The sequence below is a fragment of the Solenopsis invicta genome, chromosome 11 (genome assembly GCF_016802725.1).
Source record: "Solenopsis invicta isolate M01_SB chromosome 11, UNIL_Sinv_3.0, whole genome shotgun sequence".
NCBI lineage: Eukaryota > Metazoa > Arthropoda > Insecta > Hymenoptera > Formicidae > Solenopsis > Solenopsis invicta.
This window is the reverse complement of record NC_052674.1, coordinates 9178979-9195158: the sequence shown is the minus strand read 5'-3', so window position 1 is coordinate 9195158 and position 16180 is coordinate 9178979. Positions and strand designations below refer to the sequence as shown.

Here is a 16180-nt window from a genome sequence, read left to right as displayed (position 1 = left end):
AAGAGATCATAATTTTTAGGATTGCAGCAAATGGTACTGAAAAAGAGAAATAATTTATTCGTAATAAATAATATTAATTAAAGTTACAAAAGATACAATGGCACACCTTGTACGCAAGGAAGAATAAAAGTTAAAGTACAGAGATTTCTTTTTTTATAATAATACTCTTGAAAATATATCGTATTTTATAATGTGCGTAATATACTTTTTTTTCTCCCAATAAATTAAAAAAAAATTTAAAGACAAAGACGAGACCAAGATGAGTTAATTACTTGACGAACTAATAAACTCTATTTTAATTATTGCTGTGCATGTCTCGATGATTTGAGAATAAGGCAGTATTTTTCGTTGATATAAATTCATCTTATAAAAGAATAATTTGTAAATTATCTTATAATAATATACAAAGCAATTTGTCGATAACTTAACTCAATTCACTAATTATCTATCTCTTCCCCGTTTTAATTAAGTCTAAAAGATAAAAGTATAATAATCTCTGTTAATGCCTGTAATTTGGTATTTAATTAATACCGTATAAAAAGCCTGTTCTCCGATTCTTTACTTATTACTGATTAATAATTGCACTTATATTTGACGCTTAAAAGTCGCTCAAAAGCAAAACTCTTTACAATCACGGGAGCACTTATCGTTAGACAAAATAATATCATAAGTTATAAATACAATCTAGATAAGGTACAAATATCCTAGTTTATGCTTATTTTATGGGATGCTCTTGTGAAACATCCAGTCATGTAAATCGAAATATGTCGTGCTTTGGTGCAAGTACAAATACGGGAATACCTTTACATAAATTAACAAGAAGATATTCCGCGTCGTTACTCGGATAAATAATAACTGTTAGAAAAATCGACTTTAGTCCGACGTATCACTCGGCGAATCGGGGATACGTATCGGCGAAAACGACATGAACACCGCTGCAACTTGCAACCAATAGTAACAACGTGTCGTGGGCCGACACGATGCTTATAAATGTTTATGCGAGCGGTAGCGGTTGCTGCGGTCGTTCTTCAGCCAAGATCGCTTTCGCGGATAGGCCCCAGCAATCGTATCTACACGTTCAATCTCGCCCTCATGCTCGTCGGTAATTGTACGGTTTTCCATAAGGACCCATTCTTTTGTTCATCTTCTCGATCCTCAGCTGCTGGAAATAGCTGTACACCACCAACCACATGTAAATGTATACCACTGCAAAAAATTAAAATGATATTAAGTTTTGATGCATTAATTATACAAATGTGTATTTAATTTTCAAGAATTTTTTTTATAAAAAATTGATCTCTGTTATTAATTTAATAACTGAAAGTAACAGATAATCTTTATAATTAAAATTGATTAGTGCTTTTACATATTATGAATAATACAAATTATTTTTTTATCCGTAAATAATGAACAGAGAGAGGAAAAAGGGAAAGGCTTTCTTAAGATAGAAGTCTTTTCTGCTGTGTTAAATGTTAAATACTCACCAATGGCAATTAGACCGAAAATGAGCCAAAGAACGCCGTTGAGAACTTCGCTATTTACGAAGAACATTACCGCGGTGTAAATGACGCTCACAAAAAGGCCAACGATTAGCATAATGCTCAAAACCACCCATGGGAGCATCATGAACGTATTTTTCTGCAAATCCAAAAACATAAAGACTCACAAATCATATTTTTTCAATTATAAGTACAATATTATATAAAAATCGTTCATTTTTATCATTAATTACGTATTTTCTGAATTTGCAATAATTTTTCATAAAAACGTTTTGGATTTAGAAATTTTAGACTTTACTTAATGACTTTATGTTTGTTTGTTACATTTAAATGTCTTCTATGATTTTTGATTATTCTTCTGACAATGAGACATATTTCAATATTGTATAGATATGATAAAAATCATTTTGTACCCTTAAAGCGCCAATTATAAGTAACGTAGAGATCAGGATGGTCATGCAGAGATTGATTGCGAAGATGATCTTCACGGCCGTTTTGTCCAGAATGTCGATGATTATCGTTTTCCATTCTACATTCGCCGTGAAGATCAGGATCAAGGAAATCACAGCTAGTACCTGCACGAAGTAAATTTGTATAGTAATTGAATCACGTAGCTCGATGGAAATACAGAAATGATTGTGTACTTACGATACCACATACTCCGCTGAAGATAGTTCCCGTTTTCAGGGAACAACATCTGCAACAGGTCGTTAACTGCATTCTAAAATGAAAAGAAATAGCTTAACTATTTTATCGAATTAATGAAATGTCTAAATAGATAACAAATATGTTATTTATCATCACAGATGTAATTCGATGTTATATACAAATTTTTGCAATAATATTAATTTTGATATCGAACATTAATCGAATTATTCTCTCTGCCTCTCATTTTTTCTCTTTTATTCAATCTGGGAGACAAAAAATTATAATAAATGAAAATTTACTAATTACGACATTTGCTAATAAATAATTAAGACAGGAATTTCCAAAATATTGATCGCGAAAAATTTTTTAATTATGATAGAAATCAAATCCAAATTTTAAAATAAACTCTTGAATAATTATTAATCTCCTGGTACATGAAAATGATTCGGTTTGATGCGACGTTCAAAATATTACCAATAAAAATAACAAATAAGTGCATTCTTTGAATCTTTATTACTTTACATTCTTTACATGTTGAAAAATAGATTTATAAAATTATATTTTAATGACAAATTAAAAAGTAAGAGGATTAAAGTGGTATAAACTAATCAGTTTACTTCTTTCTCCCTGCTTTTTTATAATCTCTAAAGCTAGAGTCATAAATGTTAATTGTATTAAAAACTGAGTCACGATCCACGTAAGTTTAGGAAATCCAAAACCAAAATATTGGAATAAGTTAGAGTTTTTCTCCCATCTCGTTCACTTTTAGGAGCATCGGAATGAAGGGAGAAAAACTCCGCTTCTAAAATAGCGATGTCGACTCTTTTAACGACATCATCTAGATGATCGCAATACATCCGAATACGCTTCGTATAATTCCATCGTAAATCCGCCACACCCGCACCTCGCCCATCAGATCGCTGACGATGACGTAGCGGGTTATGGAATATTGGGCGATGATGCGATGTGCGATGATTCGTTTTCGTCGCGAGGTATCGTAACATCGTGCATGCTACATTAATTCATGTTATGTCGAGGAATAGGGGAAATTTGGGTCATTGGCATGTGCCGCACGCGCTCGCGTCTATTTTAGACATTTAAAAGTCGCGTGTTCCCGTCGTCGGTGACCTTTCTTCCGGCGTTTATTATTATTTCTCCAACACCTAGAGATCCAATATCCGGCGATGGGAAATAGATACACCCTCGTGCGATGTAAATCCACATACACGTAATTATGTGCATTTCCAAATTTTATTAAATTCATTGAGAGAAAAATATTTAAAAAAATATTTACTTATAACAAAAAAATTATTTACACGATGAGTCCTAATAGCTTATTTTTTTGCAATCAAGTTAAAAATTTTTTAATTGAAATATTTATGTAAATAAAACAAAGAAATAATTTTTAGCCTCAAATAATTTTTTCTTGCAGTTTTAGAAAATATTTACTGTTGGATTATTTTTATATTCAAGATAATCAGATTTTTAATCTAAGAAAATTAATTAATTGAGTTTGATTGTTAGCTTATGTGTAAAACCATTATTTAAACATAAAAAATGTAAAAGTACAAAATTATGTACTTCAAGTATGTCAATTTAATTAAAAGTAAATATTTTTACTTAAACAGGACAAATAAATGCTTGCAACAAAATATTTGGTTATATGAAAATGTATTTCTTTTTGTTTAAAAAAATTTTTCTCTCAGTGTATCACGCGATTCTTTGACTATTTTTAAAGTCATCGTACACAACAAGTCACCGCGAAATCGCGACGTCCGTTTTCCATTTTTGTCCAAGCGAACAGCAAACGCACGAAGATATAGACATGTTTGGTTCGGAGAGTGCGATATTTCTTTGGGTCTGTCTTCGATCTGAGGTCGGCCAGAGGAGCAAGATCGCTACAGAATCGTGTACATGCGCGGTCGCCGCGACTAAGTTCGCTCGAGGTCTTCTGTTCCTCATAAGGAAACGCGGCTCACGGTCCTACCGCCGTTTACTCCGCGTAAAAAGCCACCACACATCACCGTCGAGAATGATGACCGGCCGATTAAGATTACCTTGGTGGTACACGGCTAAATTGACGGCTGTACTTGACCGACACTCTCTCGAGAGCGTGGCTCGGAAAAAAGCGCGCGTCAGACGCGCTTGTAAGAGGCCTCAATATCTCGACCTATCTCGATTCTCGACGGCGCGCGGCGCGGCGGCGAAAGGAGGAAAAATTGAAAAATGCTTCTTGTATCTTTTGCAAGATTATCTTTGAGAGATCCAAAGCAAATTTACTAAACGGCGTGAAGGCTTGCGTCGGTTTCGCGGACGTTAAGTAGAAAAAACGGAACAATTAAATGACACGGTTAGTTAGCCACGAGAATCGTTTTACGCGACGTCCAATCCGGTCAACGAAGAATTTCTGGCGTATTGTCTAGTAGGTTTAACTTGTCAGGCTAAACCGGTTTCGGGTTTTATTGACGAATAGTTCGCACAGGAATGCATAAATTCTGCATGAATTTTCTCACTTCGGACGTTATAACCGGCGATGATGTCGATGAGTGTCACTACTAACGACCTTCGACATTTCGTTAGAAAAGATGTAATCTTGAGTAGAAATCGAAGCAACATCTATCAAAAATAAAGTGTGACGATAAATCTCTTTGGCTGACGAGATTTTCTAAAATTATACACACTGTGAAATATTAAAGAATCAAAAAGCCAATTTCGTGAGCCAAATAACGTTTTGTCACTTTTAACTTTTATGTGTGCCGAATTTTCTTATTTCAGCACAAAACATGTACATAGTTAAAAGAACAACCTCATTTAATCAACCCATTTCTACAATGTGATTGAACTGCTTATATACTTGTAGTTTCAAAGTAAGCAGCGTCCATGCTAACGTACCTAATGAATATTAATCAAAATTTGAGTCATATTTAACATTTCTTGAGTTAAATTGTTTAACTCTTACTTTAGTTAAATTAATGGTATATTGAATAGGAAGAAATAGTGACCTATAGGAATAATTAAAAACAATTGAAATTGAGTAATTCGTAATTTGACATTACGAATTTAACATTGCAGTTAACGTGTTTGTGGCACAACGCAAGTTGCTCCCGTTAATACACAAGACCGCTATTGGTAGGTGCATCCCGGAAGAGCACACTATGCACCGCTGAAACGCGATTCTATCCGGCTTGCGCAAAAAAGAGATTGCGTCACCGCACAAGAGATCACTGTGAGCTCGAGGATCATTTTCCTAAAGAGAGCGTGCGTTTTAAATGTCGGTATTATACAAGTCTACTTCGATCTCTCTAGCGATAAACGAGTATATTACGCGTTTGCGTAACCGTTTCCAAAGGTATTGATTATTAATGACACAAGTGTCAATTATAAAAGTAGAAAATATGCGTGTTAACATTAAATTATGCATCAATAATAGAGTCAAGCACGTTTGCGTAAATTTATTAGTTATAATAACGAGTACAGTCACGCATATGCACTGAATTGTACTCAATTTGAGACTTCCATTGGTATCTGTTTTCTTCAAGAATAATAAATTTATGATCTTAAAAGTGATTCAATTTCTATTATTTTTAATCCACAGGTTGCTATTGTTCTTACTTAATACATCCTTAATTTAATTAAAACAACGAAGTTATTTAACTCAAGAAATGTATTAAATTTAAAATTTAGGTTATTATTTATTAGATAAGCGTTAATGCAGCTTATTTTGAAACTGAACAATTCTGTTACAAAAATAAGTTGATTAGATGAGAGAGAGGTCGTTTTCTTTAATCAAACGTTTCATATAAAAATAATACATTACGACACATAGAAGTTAAAAATAAAACGTTGTTTTAAGGTATAAATTTGATCCTTTAATATTTAATAGTGTATGTTCCGAATGAAGTCGATTTATTTAAAAATTATATTTTGTGCTCTACAAATCTTTTATTTCATGAAAATTAGCGTGTAAAGGTAATGTTGACAGAGGCCAATGAGGTCGGCGCTTATTTGCGTATTCATTACGATACACACTTGTAACGTTCGAATATTTATCGTGCTCGGTATCTGTACTTACGTCACATTACGCACATTCTACAACAAAGATAACGAAAGAAAGAAAACGAAAATTTGCGATCGACATGAGTGCGTTATACGCGCGTGCGATTGACGTTAAATTTAGGCGGTGAGTAAGCTACGCGCAAAAACCACTGCTTAAAAATACACGATCTGATCGGTCCGCTAAATGGGCCAATATCGGTTTTCTTGACCCAGATACGGCGATTAATCAGGAAGGAAAGGCAAGAGACGGGCACCCTATCGAGATATTTCGCGTGCGCGCTCCATTCGACGGTCAATTAATGTAAGAAGACAGGGTGCGGTCTCTCAAGAGAAGCAAAGAACGAAGAAGATCGATATATTATACGAAAGTTAGGTCGTCTTGAAGACTCTTACAATCGATAGTTTGTTCTAAAAAAGAGTAAAGGAAGAAATAAGTTGATTTCGATTGTATCGTACGATTTCTACTCACTACGTGCGGCAATTTTATCTATTAACAAAAGCAGCTTGTGTTAAGTCTGTATATTAGACTAGACGCACTGAAGATTAAAAGTTGTTAATAATTAATGAAGATTAGAATTCTATTTTAATTTTAATTGGTTTTATTCTGATTGAATCTTAATTCGCAATCCTTAATCTCCGATGCATTTTATGATTTAGGCTTCATGTGCATCCCTGATGATAACTTTTCTTATAATTTTTTTACGAATTGGAATAATTTTCAAAAATACTCAAAAAGTCTATATCTTCTTTTAGAACTTTTCATACATGTAAATTCTGTGAAATATTCTGAGATTTCTCATCCCATAAGTTCTAGAAAATACTTTTAACATTTTTAGATTTTATAACAGTTTGTCAGAAATTATAAACAAAAACTTAGAAATATAAGATATTTCATAATTAATACATATAAAAAATTCTGAGAAAAGATGTAAACTTTCTAAGTATTTCTGAAAAGTGTTCTGATTCGTATAAAAAATTTGAGAAGTTATAAAATTATACAGAAATTTAAAAAAATTATATAAAAAGTTCTGCGAAAAATTTTCATTTACCAGGAATCACAAATAAAAATTTATAAAAGATGAAAGAAAATAATTTATTACTGCATGTCTTCACTTTTACGATCGAGGGTGCTGCCGTCTGCGCGTGTTGTGTTTGTACGTGAGAGAATGACGTAGGTCGATTTTATAAGCTTATCGAATTTAGCGTGAGTATGTTCAGAGGATCTCCCGGCAACCGTTCTAATAAGCCGTCGCGATTTTACAAAACGCAGGCAGAAGTCGTCTCGCGTTAATATTTATTCCTCACGGACGCGAGGAATAAATGCCAGTGTCAAGTGATTTTGGAACACCTACAAAAACCTGACAAGTCATGCGTGTTTACGAGGAAAACAAATTAATTAAAAATATAAATTTTTTTCAAGAAGATTTTTGCTTGTATATGAAACAGTGAATTGTTGATACTGATATTTGTTCTGTGCAATCGCTTTGCTATGCGAAATCACGCAATATCTTATTTTTATATCTCAGTCACGACCAACGCACGACCTTCTTTTCGCTAAAACGCGGTTTCTTGTACTTTACGAAGTGTCTTTTTCATTCTTTCATACTACGTATTCTCAGGTGCTTTATTAATTAAAATGTGCATGACAGCGTACAATTAATTATATCATTAATGGTAATTTCAAAATTAATAATTTTAAATGACTTGAAGTGGCGATCGAACTGTCAGAGCGAAGATTGAAGTGCAAACGAATAGACGCGACTGTCGCAGATTGTTACAACATCACGATAAAACTCTTTGGACGATCGGTTACATCACCATTCGAGCTACCTTGTTTACGCGTCACCGTTCGCATTTTGTTACTTTTGTCATCGATAATTTAGCATTCATTTTCAATCGACCGCGTTCAATCGAGAAGATACATTGGTCGTGTAATCGCGACGCCTGGAGCACTTCGACCTACCGATAATGCAAGCAAACCAGCGCTAAATGTCACCGATCGTAAAACTCCGCGGGAGGAAGAAGGTGCGATTCGCGATTGTTCGCGGCTCCGTACTCACTTTTCCTCGGGAAACGCAAGATCCTCTCTCTTTCTCTCTCTCTCTCCTTTCCCACGGGATCGGTCGCGCAGGTGCACCGTCGTGCGTGCCGACTCGGGAAAACGTACGCGGATGCTGCACACGAGCTAAATCGCGGGAGACGTGATCGACGTGACGTGACGTGACGATGACGACGACGACTTGAACCGCGGCGAGGCGAGAGGACGCGGAGGAGATCGCGCACGCAGGTCCAGCACAAACACGCGCGCGCGTTCCGCTCGCAATAGGAGATGACCAGAAACTGTGCCAAGAACAGCGGCGCGCCAAACCTCGATGTGGCATACACCTACGACGCCGTTACACCTACATCGGTTTGCTCGGTTGCGCACCAACACCGGCGATGGAGAGGCCTACTCTACGCGCGGTGTCGGTCCGCGGTGCGCTACCGCGACTTACGCGAGCGGCGGCGGCGTATACCGTCGCTCGTAGTCGCCGCGACCGCGGTAGGAGAACGCGGATCGGGCTTTCGAGGCGATCGAGAACGCGCGCGCGCGCTCTTCTTTTTTTATACGAATCGCTCGCGGGACTTTTATCTCCGCTGCTGCGGCTCTGCACTCATCGTGACAGGCCGAGGGTAAACTTCGCTTGTCTGATCCTCCGTACGAAGACGTACGCCTCGCATGTCTCACCCCCTTCCCTCCTCTTAACATGATATCATCACATGATATCACATGTATATTCGTACGATATCATGATATATTGTACGAATATTATGAATATTATAGGATGTTCGTGTGATATCTTGTGCTGTTAGGGCCGGGAAAGTCGCAACTTTCCACGCGCGGCCGCGAATCTGTTGGACTCCTCGACACGGTCGTTAACTCCGGCGACAAACAACTCCTCTATTCCAAATTAATCAAGTTTCACGCAGACTTTCCTCGCAGATATGTGGAAAAGGATGTTTTGCTCGACGTCTCCCTCGATTTTCTTTTCTACGATCGTGTCTATTTTATTTGAAATCTGCCGCTTGTGGAAAGTTACGCGGGCATCATCACCGACACGCGAAATAGGACGATGAGAGACTCGCGATATTCTACGCAATATTCTTGCAGGGTCAAGGAGCGGAGCAAATGCGTTTCTATGTCTTTGAAATATAACTGAATTAATAGCGGCCACGCGAACACGATATACGAATAAAATATCATATTGCGTGTGGAAAATTAAAAATTACCAATTGGAGAATTCACCCCATTGCGGCAAACCGGATCAAGACTATGTATTTGATTGATCGAATCTAATCTTCAACTCGTAATTCTCAATCTTTAATGCGTAGTTTGATGCGGACCATAAACTGCCTTACGAAAAGCGGAAATTACGACGCGATTGGTACGTGCGCCTTCCAATTTGTAACGCAAATGTGTAAAGCGCGATTTATAGAGAGTGACGTGTATAATTATGTATATCGTTGTTACGCCACAATGCAATTTCCGCGATAGGAGAAGGAGTCCGCGACCGAGCCGAGGCACTGCACTAACGTGATCGTTAGTTTGCGCACGTCGGGCGACCTCGAGATAACATCGCGATGAACCGACTGACATTGTCGCTATTTGCGCGTATAGGTAACGAATGCTTTTACACGCGAAGACGATTTTGTATCAACTGAAATAAGAGCACTGGTTTGAAAGAGAGTTTGCTATATATATTATATGTATTATTATTCTCAATTACAATTATTATTTTTAATTCCATAAACATTGCAAGAGCTCGACTTTTACGCATGTACGTTAAACATCTGTCTTCTACCAATAAATAATATATCACATACATATACATATACGTGTCACGTTATATTTTTTATTTATATGATATTACATATACTATGTATGGTGTATGTTTTATTTATGGAAGATATTATCTGTCTAGAATGCGTAAAATTAGAGCAGCTCTTGCAATGTTTATTCTGGGATCGAGAATTATAATTGCGATAATTAGATTTAATTTCGCCAATTTATTCTCAATTATAATTGATCAAGAATTATGAAAGAAAGCATTACAATTTTGCAAAATAATTACGAAAGAAAATATACATTAGTAACAACAGTATTTAAAAAAAATATGAGTTTAAACAATCTTTTATAGCTTGCTTTTTATAAATATAGAGATGTATACCATTTAAAAAATAAGAAGAATATTATTTTAGGAGAATATTTTCGAGAAAGATTAAAATAGAGAATTGAGAATCGTGATTAATATTAATCGACATGGATTATCTTGTTTAAAAGAATCAAAATTGCGATTATAATTAACAGCACGGTAAACTATCCTGTGCAAGACGATCTTACAATGCAGAAACGTTAAACCAGTTGCAGACTTTCAGGCTGTGTTTTACCTTTACTGTACAAATGTGTCAAGAATACGCTTTGCTATTCTTTATTTTCTGCTTATTTCCTTACCAGTAAATAAAATTTTTTTATTTTTAATTTTAAGTATTTAGTCCAAATTTAAAAATCTTCAAAATTTTAATTTAATATTCAGTTCTCATTACGCGATTAAAATAAAGAAAACGAAACATCGGAATTTTACACGAACCATCGATGGCAGGCGTGCAGTTGTTCTGTCTACTTAACCTGTCAGGTTAAGTAGACTACTTTTATTATAAAAAATATCTGTTAAATTAAAAAAAATTAAAGTTGAAAAGTCGAGAATGACTTTAAAATTGAAGAAAGTCAACTTAATTTTGGAGTTTTGGCTACGCGATGTTAACACGCTTTGTGTCTCTTGAGCTGCAAATATTATTCATAAATTTCTTCGGCTTGGTAAATATTTAACAGTGTGCCTAATTTGTGACAGTAGCTTGTAGAATTTTAATAAAAGTTTAAATTCTTTTATATAATTCTAGGATCACACATTTTAAAGGTTAATTTCCATGAATATACATTTCAATTACACATGTGTAGTTATTATGTCGATTTTACACGTTTACATATCGATTATCCAAATTATTTAAATTACTACTTCATAATTATGATATAAACACAATTATTGATTTCGTAATTGATTAAATAGGAAATAAAGCTTATGTGAAATATAAGTAATTAAAGATTTTTGACATTTACATTTGCTTCATTCAAATTAAATGCATTGCATCACTTTATCAAGGTTAGCAGCATTTTCAACTGGAGCTGGTTCAAGTGGGATCGCCAGTTGGAGAAGATCTCGAACTTCTCAGTTTCGCAATTCGACGAATTAGAAGTGGAGGATATCGACGGGCTTAAGACAAGTTAGCACTCTTATGTATACTTGATATAAAGACACAGTTCTTGTTTTTTATCATGCTGGTATAAGCTAAAAATGTGTCTGTCACAGAAGCAAGAGCTAAGGTTAAAAAAAATTATTTTTAGTTCTATCGTGGATTGAAGTGGCTCGGCTTGTCATCGATCGCGTCTCGTTTTTTGCGTATGCGGCTAATATCTACACGATATTCATACGAAGCCGGCAAAATTTGCTCGTACTTTGGATGGTGCTCAGTTTTCTTAGAGATATCGTTTTGGAAGTCGTCGTGATTGTCATTGCTTTCTTGCAGTGGTACAAAGGATTTACCTCAACGTGGCGCCTTTTTAAGTTTTTTGGAAACAAAACGATAAATCTAGGTAAATGAATGATAGAGAAAGGAGAGGGAGGATATACTCTCTAAATTCTTTAGAGTGGAATTCCACTCTTTTAGATAAAATTTCATTCCAAAAACTTTAGAGAGTAATACGTGTCGTATCATTAAATTAACGTAACGAGTCTGTATCCGTCTTTATTTAAACAATAATTTCTGCAAAAACGTTGATCGTTCCAGTTATCTCGATCTGTACATGGTGCCCAACCCTCAAGTGGTACATGCAGCTTCGAAGCGCAGCGAAATTCCGCAGATTCACGATAATCGCGCGGAGAAGTATCGCGAGTATCGTTAATGTTCCCGGTAGAGTCGGCCGTTCTTTGGACGATGAGTGTCTCGGTATAGCGATAATCAGACGGGGCAAATACGCGAGCGTGTCGAATCTAGACAGGTTCTCTGTAGAATCGTCCAGCAGAGCGAACAGCAAATCCTTGACTCTGATCACGGACGATACGAGCGATGCTTACAATTTCGATTACAATTCCGACTTGAGCGTGGCCGAAAAATCGATGAGGCTGCTAAACGTAACAGCGGAGGATGTGATGGACGCGCGTGCCAGAATACAAGAGCGAGCGTACTGGGACGAGCGAGATGTAATTGCGGAGACACCTAAAGTGATAGAAAAAGTGGCACAGTTCCCTCTGGAAAATAACGAAAAAAGAACGATCGATGCGTCAAGAAATAAACCGGCGAAAGAGGGCTTAGAAAAAACTGTGGTTTTGAAGAAAAAAGACATTACGGGAAATCCTACGATGAAGGAAGAAGCTAAAGAAGACGAAGAAAAAGGGAAAGACAAAATTGTTTTGATCAACGGGAAAGAACAGGTTTTGACTGGAAACCAGGAAAACGTTTCATTGGTAAAAAGTGAAAAAGTAATTTTCGACAAAGTGAATGGCGCGAAATCAACAGACTCTTGTGACATTTTTGTGGCACCGAAGAATAAAAGAAAAAAGGAAGGGAAAGGGGTCGCAAAGATTGTGCAGTGTCCCTCGTTCGAGAGCAAGAGTGCAAGAGACATGGAGGCTAAGCCCTGTGCCTCCCTAGTGAAAAAATTAGAAGCGAAACCCTATCTCGTTTCAGGAAACCAGCAGGAAAAACGGGACAACCTAGTTGGTCGCAGAAAGCATCCTTCTTATCAAATCGACACACAGTTAATGCCAACTTCGGACGAAAGTAAAAAGGAACGTTACAAAAATTCGACTATGTGCGCGTGTCGTCGTGCCTTGCGGAACAGTTCGAAAAACGGGAGACACGCGCGATCAATCGACGTCGACGGTAAGAACGTTGAGTACGATATTAGCGGGAAAGAATTTAGGTCATTTACACCTGTCGTTAATATGCAGCAAAGCAGAGTTGACAAGTCCGCGTTCAGATATTCAGAAGCGTACCGTTTGAAGAAGCGAATTCAGAAATGGGAGGAGTCTCGTAAGAAGCAATCTTGGGGAAGCGAGTCTTTAGCCCAAACTGCACGACCCTCGGGATACGAGAGGAACGTCATCGATGCGTCTGATAAATTGTCCATTGGAAATTCTTATCGAAAGAGCGTTCAGATTGGTGCCTGTGACGAGTCGACGAAGATGAGCGATTCTTTGAGCGAGCGGTATAGGTTGACACGCGAGCAAATGCGAAATAAACGGTCGGGCGATTTGCGTTCCGTTTACAACATGGTATCGCGTAGAGAAGAGAATTACCCGAAGGCGCGCGAAACCGAATTGAAGGCTTTAGAAACCCATAATAATTTTTTATTGAAAAATAAAAGAGAGACGAAAGCGAGAAACAGGCACGATCTGTTGCCGGCGAATCGCAAACTGTCGATCGAGCAACGCGATGCGATACAGCTGAGAGCTTTAAGGGCTTGTAACGAGCTCACTTTGTCGGAGGATAAGAGAGAGTTGGAAGCGCGAAGGGACTCGCCACTGAATTACGGACGATCAACGAAGGAATCTGAAGAGATGAAAGTTTTAAAAACTTATAATGATCCAATTTTGCCAGAAGATAGAACAAAAATAGAGAGAAAGAGGGGACGTAATTTGTCGCCAAGTTCTCAGCAATCCGTTAATGAACGAAGCGAGTCGAGAGTACATAACAAAGTTGCACAGTCGGAAAGCGAGAGAGAGTTGCAGACTAGGAGAAAACGTGATTCATTGAGAGATGAAGCACCGGAATGCGAAGATGTCGAGACTCCGGCAAGCGTCTCTAATCGTCTTTCAATAGGTAGCTACGAGGATACCGCGATCTCCACGAGTCAGAACGCGAACAGCAATTCTGGTTTAAACGATCGTTACGCAAGACAGGCGCACATGTCGCTGAATCTCAGGGAGATCACGAGAAACATTGAATGGATCGCTCATCCGCGAGGCGTTATACTCGCCAACAAGAATCTGCACGGCCAATTCTTGGAGAACGGGAGATTTCGCGAAAGCCAGCAGCGAGACATCATCGACGACAACACTGTCAGCATGTTGCACAGCGCTTTCTTCTTCAAGCCCGAGATCGTAACACGGATCTTCGGGCGCGCTCACGATCAGACGAGGATCGACGAGTTCTTCCCGAGTTTTCCAATCTTGCGACGGGAGGAATTCGACACGGAGTTCAACTGTCGAATGAACAACGAGATGATCATATACAATCGGGATTCGCTGTTCGACTACGATGTCGAGCGAAGGATGAGAAATGATCAAAACTACCTTGGAGATTCAATGCTTCCCAATGCCAATGACAATCGCGGTAACAACCTGTATGTAATATTCATCGATCAGGAACGGGTACTGAGCGAATCGGAAACTGCGACGGTAAATTCGACAACTACCGAGTCCTGGGAAGACGCACGTTTGAGTATCGAAGGTACTCGTACGACGAATATTTTGGTAGCCGACGAAAACGTTCACAATCGCGTGGACAGTGTGACTAACAATAATTTGCCAGTTCGATTGTTCGTCGGTATAAGAAACTTTGATATCGAGATGTCGGAGGAAAGTATACGCGATGTTGCGTTGCCGATCGAATACGTGAGTAACGTGAATGAACATCACGGTCCTCAGCATCGAGAGTTTAATACGGACGCTGTAAATTCCGAGAAAGAAAACAATAGCGAAAGTGAAAGAATTTCTTTACACAAAAATGCGGATGATGATGAGACAGTCCACGAAATCGAGCGAATTTTGAATTCAAGCGATAATTGTGCGGCTAATGTAAACGTTACGTCGTATGTTGATTCATTAGAAAAATTAGATAAGTCGAGAGATAAAAAATATTTAAGCAATATTTGTTCTGAAAACGAGATATTTGAGAATAATTTACTTCACAAAAGCACTGATGACGATACGACGTTACAATTATTGGATAATAATAACAGTAAACAGCTTGACACGTTCAATAATAAAACTGAGGAAAGTATGTTTAATCAAGTTTTTAAGAAATCTTCGAAATTATCTTTACCCGGTCCTTCGTCGTTGCATGAATTAGATAATTACCACGCATTAAGATCGTGTGATGAAAAATTGCAAAAATTAACCCAACTCTCTGACAGCGCAGCTACGTTGAATGATCATAAGCAATCAGTATCGAATGTAAAAGCTACGAATCATGATACACTTTCACAACTCGGAACTTTAAAATTAGAGAACATGGTGCAAGACGGCGCAAGAAGCGGAATTAACGTTTACGAAGAGGCAAATGAGTTGTTGGCAGAAAAATTTTTCAAAATGCATTCCGATGATGAGCTCCAGCAAGACGATAGTTTTTACTTCACGTATAAGAGAAACGATGATCCAGGAACACCGGTGTCGATGGGAAACGGCAGTCTAATGGAGGAATTTTTAAACGATCCCATACCGCCTTTAAACACTTCTTAAACGAGAGCTTACGCATATTCTCGGTAACAAAAACTACGCGTGTTGTCAGCTTATCACAGAGATGTTTAGTCTCTAAAAATAATATTTAACGTAAACATTGTTTAAAGTAAATCGTCTGTTTAAAAATTAATTTGTACATAATATGAACAAGAAAATCAAGATGTCTTAAAATTACTTGATTAATTATGAATTTCCATTATTAAATTACACAACACGTGTTTTGCAATTTATAAATTAATCGCAAAGAAATATTACGATGCAAAGTCTGAATTGCCAATTTTATGGTTACGAAACAATCGTCTCATCATAGAAAAAATATTGTATATTTCCAATAATTTCTCCGATTAGCAAATACTGATGACATTTGCAGTTGATTGATGGAGCTTGCCATCTCTATCCCCTCACGTACACACATAAGAT

General features: G+C 37.2%; 2 protein-coding genes across 5 annotated transcripts; one reads left to right on the top strand and one right to left on the bottom strand.

Moving 5' to 3' along the window:
• Positions 1-34: 34 nt before the first annotated feature.
• Positions 35-8628, bottom strand: LOC105199210. Of its 3 annotated transcripts, none has more exons than XM_011166193.3 (5): positions 8610-8628; positions 2148-2220; positions 1913-2074; positions 1485-1638; positions 35-1206 (listed from the first exon to the last, which is right to left on the bottom strand). In XM_011166193.3, the coding sequence occupies exons 2-5, from the start codon at positions 2217-2219 to the stop codon at positions 1091-1093; spliced, it is 504 nt and encodes a 167-aa protein (XP_011164495.1). In that variant the 5' UTR covers position 2220; positions 8610-8628; the 3' UTR covers positions 35-1090. The 3 variants fall into 3 exon arrangements, with proteins under 3 accessions (XP_011164495.1, XP_011164491.1, XP_039310767.1); XM_011166189.3 differs by lacking the exon at positions 8610-8628 and adding an exon at positions 8264-8552; XM_039454833.1 differs by lacking the exon at positions 8610-8628 and adding an exon at positions 8167-8185.
• Positions 8629-8780: 152 nt separating this feature from the next.
• On the top strand, positions 8781-16148 carry LOC105199224. 2 transcript variants are annotated; one of them, XM_039454830.1, is made up of 4 exons: positions 8781-9861; positions 11402-11522; positions 11644-11892; positions 12087-16148. In XM_039454830.1, exons 3-4 carry the CDS (start codon positions 11760-11762, stop codon positions 15758-15760), a joined length of 3807 nt encoding a protein of 1268 aa, XP_039310764.1. In that variant the 5' UTR covers positions 8781-9861; positions 11402-11522; positions 11644-11759; the 3' UTR covers positions 15761-16148. The 2 variants fall into 2 exon arrangements, with proteins under 2 accessions (XP_039310764.1, XP_025995048.2); XM_026139263.2 differs by having other exon boundaries at positions 8781-11522.
• The last annotated feature ends 32 nt before the right edge of the window (positions 16149-16180 follow it).